Raw genomic sequence first — 6,000 nt, forward strand, 5'->3', positions numbered from 1 at the left:
ATGCATTTTTTTTTGGCAGAATATAAGCATTGTTGTACATAAACCCATTTTTAAAAGTTTGTACTGAAATATTGAATTTTAAGATGCTCTTCATCATGTTTTCTCAACTCAGTTATATATAGGGTCTATAATAAATTTTGTTTGTTTGTTTGTTGTATTTCAGGTAAATGTATATGTTCAGGTTTTGTACTTTCACCCAGAATCAAAAGCCAAAGAAAAACTGAGGGACAAAAATAATCAGTTATAAAGACCCTTTGTGAAATAATCAGGATCTACACCAGGGACTGTAAGTAATGATCTTTTGAAAGAGAAACCCCTGAAATAACTAAATATCAATAAGTCAACAACGAACAATAATGTCCCATGGGACCTAAATAAATAACACCCCAGTTTCACCTGAAAGCTGCTGGCTCTAGCAGGCAGTGACAGATGGGTGGATGCAAAGGGACAACCCAAGGCCTTATAAGATCATACTGTTCTGTTGCTGTGGGAAACTGTTTTAATTTGTTTTTGGTTTTTCTTGTTTGTTGTACGCCTTTCAAAAAAACTTGATCTTTATATACTGGAGTATATATTACAAATGTTTAGAATTAAAGATTTATGTTATCCAAGCAGGACACACAAAGAGTCTTAATAAGCAATTACGCTTTGTTAACAGATTGTGAATTTTGTTTCAATCCTATACTTTTCATTTACTTTATAAAATAAATTAATTAAATAAATAAAAGAATAAATGTTTGCAGCATGCATGTGAATGCATCAAATACATTTTTGTAATGTAGCATTGCATAATATTTACTGTATAAATGGGTCAAGCTTAATTTTTTAATAAATGTTTGCAGAACATTACAAGTATTATAAAATATTAGAATATTTTTAGTTGTTTTATATTTTGTTTTATATTTTTAATTTATCCCTTTCACAAAACATTTCTTGCAAATGCATGTTATTGTATCAATATAATTTGCATAACATTGCATTGTATAATGTTTTATTTATTATAAATTTCAAAATTAATTAAAATGACAGTTAAACATTTAATTTAATTGATTAGAAAAACAAAATAGGTTTTCACTAAAATACACTGTTTAGAAGGGAAATGTTTTTTGTAAATCAAGAAATGTGAAAGGGTTAGTTCACCCATTAATTACTCACCCTCATTCCAAACCTGTAAGACTTTCCTTCATCTTCAGAACACAAATGAAGAACTATTTGATGAAATCTGAGAGCTTTCTGTCAATCTATAGATAGCTAGGCAACTACCACTTTGACACTTCAAAAAGTTTATAAAGAGATGAAACACATCATCAGATTCGCATTGTCTGACGGAAGATGCACAGGGATGCCCGAAGCTTGGCAATGTGATGCAGCATCTCATTCCTTTCTCTTCTAATATAGAGATGTTAGGAAAGGCCCTGAAGTTTTTGTGCTCCATTGGAATCATTCTAGATCTCTTAGAGCAGAGCTACCAGATAATAGGCATAGCTTAGGCTAAGTCCATGACCCATATCTAGCAGTTCCCAACCGAAGATTGGGGCAATGACAAGGAGCATAACCTTACTTAATATCCAGACCTGAAGGAGAGAGTATAACGGCTCTAGTTTAGTCGTCTCAAACGTGTCCAGGTCTACACCTAAAAATATTCTATCAGGGAGTCAAACAGCAGGCTACTCAGGCTGAATAAAACAACCTTATTTAACCTTATTTATAAAACAAGCTTAATTTGTTTCTCAGGGTAAGGTGTGGGCCCAACTGCCCCAGTCCTAAAATAATAGCAACAAGTGCCAGGCTCATCCTTATTCGAGCCATCCCCTAATTTTATCTCCTCTATAAACAACCTCTTGAAGAAGAAAGGAAGGAGAAGAAGAAGAAAAGAATAAAAAAGGGGGAGGCGAGAGCTCAATCACTCTCCTCTTTTTTTCACCATACACACAGCCCTCAGATCTGTATGCGGTTTCCTCCTATTATGACGCCACTTCTCGGAGGGGGAGTTCGGGCAGCCACACAGGTCTTCTGCTTTTCTCTCCAGGAATTTATTCCTGGTGGAGGTGCAGACAATTTAGTAGAAGCCTGAACCCGGCAAGGGATAAACTTTCCAAAGGTGTCCGACTGCCTTCTCATCTCTCTAAACCTGTCCACCACTGTCTCAACAGCAGTGCCAAAAAGTTCAGAGGGTGAGACGGAGGCATCTAGGAGGACAGCTCTGTAACACTCCTTGATGCCTGACACAGTTCAGAGACCCCCACAGGGATAAACCCTCCCCTTGATCCAGGTCTTTGATCAGGTCTGCTGGTACACTTGCAGTATTCCCATGGTGTGCAAAGCTCTGCCAGTTTGACTGACCGCTACATATGCTCTGCCCACCAACCTCAATTTTGACACAAACCTGACATGGTTTCGGAGGCAAAAATGTAATTTGCTAAATTTCTTTCCATCCGAGGCATCCTCCCATAACCCTGTGCTCCCAGCCTCTCTACATTTGAATAACTCAAAGTTGAATGAGCCACATGAGTAGAGTATGGATGTTTCCATGAACCTGACACCTCAGTGTGCTGGTCTGGGAGAAATGGAAGGCTCACCGGAGCTATACACTTATGTCTCTGCAGATATTGTTTGTCTAAGTGACTGTCTGCAGTCTCTCGTTTCTAGCTGGACCAGTTGAGGCTTAGTCGGGCTGTGGCATGAGTCATAAGCTCCACTAGCACATCATATTCAGTGCATGGAGAAGGAAACAGATCTTTTAAAAATATCTGTCTCTACTTATACATCTATATGGTCAGAATCATAGGCAAACAATGAGTCCTCATTTCCTGCAGAAGAATCCGCCAAGCAGGCATAAGGATAATGGAGCTAGCAGGAAAGGTGAGGGAAACTCTCCCATGCACCTCTATCAACTCCGTTTGAGATTCCCATGACCACAGCCTGCGTACTGCCTCTGCAAATGCATGGCTAGAGCTGCGGTGCTCAGTGGCTTGACTCTCTTCACTCGTGAAGGGAGCCAGCTGGTAGCAGAGCTTTCTCATTGAGAAATCATTGCAATGAATTCAACCAGCCACATTGAGGGTTGAACGTGCGTGCTTCACTCCCAGACAGATAACGCACAGCTTGTGACCAGGGCATGGAGGGACACTGTTTGAAATGTCTGCTCCCCATTATTCTTTTTACTTTCCCTCCTTTCTTTGTAAACACTGCTATCTTCACACAGCACACAAACAAGCGGCTTCCTGAAGACAAAGAAGCTGATAATGTGTTCTCAGGCACCCTTCTTATATCCTGGGGCGCACCTTGCAATGTCACCACACTGCGTCAGCCATGAATGGCATGTTGTTACACATGCCTCAGACACCAGGTTCCACAGGGGTGCACCCCCATTGCGTCAGTCGGCACAGGGTTAAGTTCCCTTGAATGGGAACTACCCCATGAGGGGAAAACGCAGTCCAAAGCAGGCGCAGGGCAAACTGGCTGGGCTGGAGGATCTGGGACTGAACAAACTGACTGGAAAAGGCACCTCACAGGAAGCAACAACATAGGAAAACAATCCACAATGAACTGGCACAAGACAGAGAACAAAGGGAGAATAAATAGGGAAGGAAATCAGAAGTGTAACAAGGGAGAGAAGGTGGGGCACATTAACCAACAATTGGGTAACAAGGGCCAAATCTAAAGACTGATGGAAGAGCACATACAAACATGGCACAGGATCCTGACACTGTATGTCTGTATGAGTATGCTTTGGGGTTGTTATCTGGGCCATGCACTCTTATGTCTTTATTTGAGTGTTCAGGCCGTGGTGTCTGGATCCTGACACACTTTAGTTGTGGTCTTTTGTTTGTGTGAGCACAGGGCAAACAAACATAAACAAAGCCATGTGGTCACACAAACACAAGACAAAAATGCATGAAGCACCAATACCGAAACAAACCAAAACTGGACCAAAGTATCAGGATCACCACGTCCACCACGTCATGAACACTCAAACAAAGGCATAAGTGCATGGCCCAGAGAACAACCCCAAAGCCCCACGCTCAGACAGACGCAAGACAAACACATAAGTGTCAGGATCCTGTTACCAAACTAAAAATAGGACCAATCAAGATGACAAGACCTTGAAAATTACAGTAATTACTGTATTGATGATGAGAAACAATAATCAAATCATGTGCTCTACCTTACATATGGCAACATCAGTGCTTATCTTAAAGGTTAATAACTGCTTACCCATGTAAAATAGTTGTAATTGTCAATTATACTCATTAAAGGGATAGTTCACCCAAAAATTGAAATTACCCCATGATTTATTCACCCTCAAGCCATTCTAGATGTATATGACTTTCTTCTTTTAGCCAAATACGATCGGAGTTATATTAAATAAGGTCCTGGCTCTCCTAAGCTTTATAATGGCAGTAAATAGAGGATAGGATTTTGAAGCACCAAAAAGTACAACATTCCATCATAAAAGATAACCAATCTGCATTTGTGTAAGACAAATCTGTATTTCTCTTAAAAAATAATGTTTCAGACTTCTAATTTGTGACCTATGTTTTGTTTTGGTATCCTTTGCTCTTCTGCATGCGTCAGCTCATGTGTCAGGTCAGAAATCACTCTTTCTCCGTAAATCTATGCATACGGCCGTCTGTCGGTAGCTAATTATTTTAGTTTTTAAAGTTTTAAACATGGATATTTTTCTTACACAAATGCATTGCTTCACTTCAAAAGGCCTTTATTAACCCCCGGAGCTGTGTGGTTATCTTTTATGATGGATGGTTCCACTTTTTTGGGCTTCAAAATCTCATCCTCTATTTACTGCCATTATTAGGAGAGCAAGGACATTATTTGATGTAACTCTGATTGTAATCGTCTATAGGAAGAAAGTCATATACACCTAGGATGGATCGAAGGTGAGTAAATCATGGGGTAATTTTCATTTTTGTGTGAACTATCCCTCGAAAGATCTCAAAGAGCTCATACATTTACACATCTATAGACCCTCCCCTCAAAGAAATAAGGACAGATGTAGTTGAAAGTGGACAAAAGAGACGGATTAAAATATCAGGTGTAAACAGAAATGTGTTTCCCTCGTCTACTTGTGATCTGATCGACCAAACCCATCTTAATACCAGGTGTAAACAGGCCCTAAAGGTCAAATGTGACACCTGTTTATATGTGTTACAGGTGAGCTCTCTCGGACGGGAGGTGGCTGAGCTGGGACGAGTCATGCGGAGTCTTGCCTTTCTCATCGAATCTATGATGGCCTCTCCTCAAACACCAGGTGTCTGTACATCCGCATTTACCTCGGGACATCCCTCTCCTCCTATCCCCTTCCAGGGCGAAGGTTCTTCCTGGGCCAGCCCGCCTTTTCCTTCACCGATGCACCCTGGAATACGTCAGGGAGGACTTGTATCCCTTCCACTCAGGCCACAAGAACTGCAGCTGGTCTGCCCCACCACGTCTCACAGTTCATTTCCCGTCACACTTTCCACATCCCCCCATATGGACAGATTCAAAGAGCCTTTACTGGCCCTTTCTTCACACAGCGCAGTTGCTCGGACCCGCTCGCAGAGCCTGGAGACGCCTCTTCCACAACATCATCAACACATCTCACATGCCCCTGGAACTTTACCCAGAGCTGGACAGCCATTGCTGGGAGAAGGGGAGGATCTCAGGTCCCTGGGTTTGTAGCAATCAACCTTTAAAATGGACAAGTTCCACTGGAATCTGCGTGTTAACCTGGACTCAGGACTGAACTGATAAGATAAGTGGTACACGCACTGCCAAAGCCATGGTGTAATGGTTCCTTTGAAGATATACGTGTTGACCATTTCAAGTTTTTAAGATAATCTCTCTAACGGCATGTCTTTCAATGCTAGAAACTAAAGGGATATCTCTAATCAGGAAAACTACACTAAACAATTTGGTGTAGAAACAATTTTCACTATATAATTGCTATTAAATTTCACAATTAATTTCAAAGAAGCAGCAAGCAACACATTATGAAGTGTA

At 40.9% G+C, this 6,000-nt stretch overlaps 1 protein-coding gene across 1 annotated transcript in view; it reads left to right on the top strand.

Annotated features, from left to right (window-relative positions):
- Positions 1–5,679, top strand: part of kcnh8 (potassium voltage-gated channel, subfamily H (eag-related), member 8) — a 78,302-nt gene extending 72,623 nt beyond the window's left edge. The window contains exon 16 of the mRNA XM_067361640.1: positions 5,173–5,679. Within this exon, the coding sequence (XP_067217741.1) occupies positions 5,173–5,679 (507 nt within the window). The remainder of the gene's footprint in view (positions 1–5,172) is intronic.
- The last annotated feature ends 321 nt before the right edge of the window (positions 5,680–6,000 follow it).

This window comes from Chanodichthys erythropterus, chromosome 15 (genome assembly GCF_024489055.1).
Source record: "Chanodichthys erythropterus isolate Z2021 chromosome 15, ASM2448905v1, whole genome shotgun sequence".
Taxonomy (NCBI): domain Eukaryota; kingdom Metazoa; phylum Chordata; class Actinopteri; order Cypriniformes; family Xenocyprididae; genus Chanodichthys; species Chanodichthys erythropterus.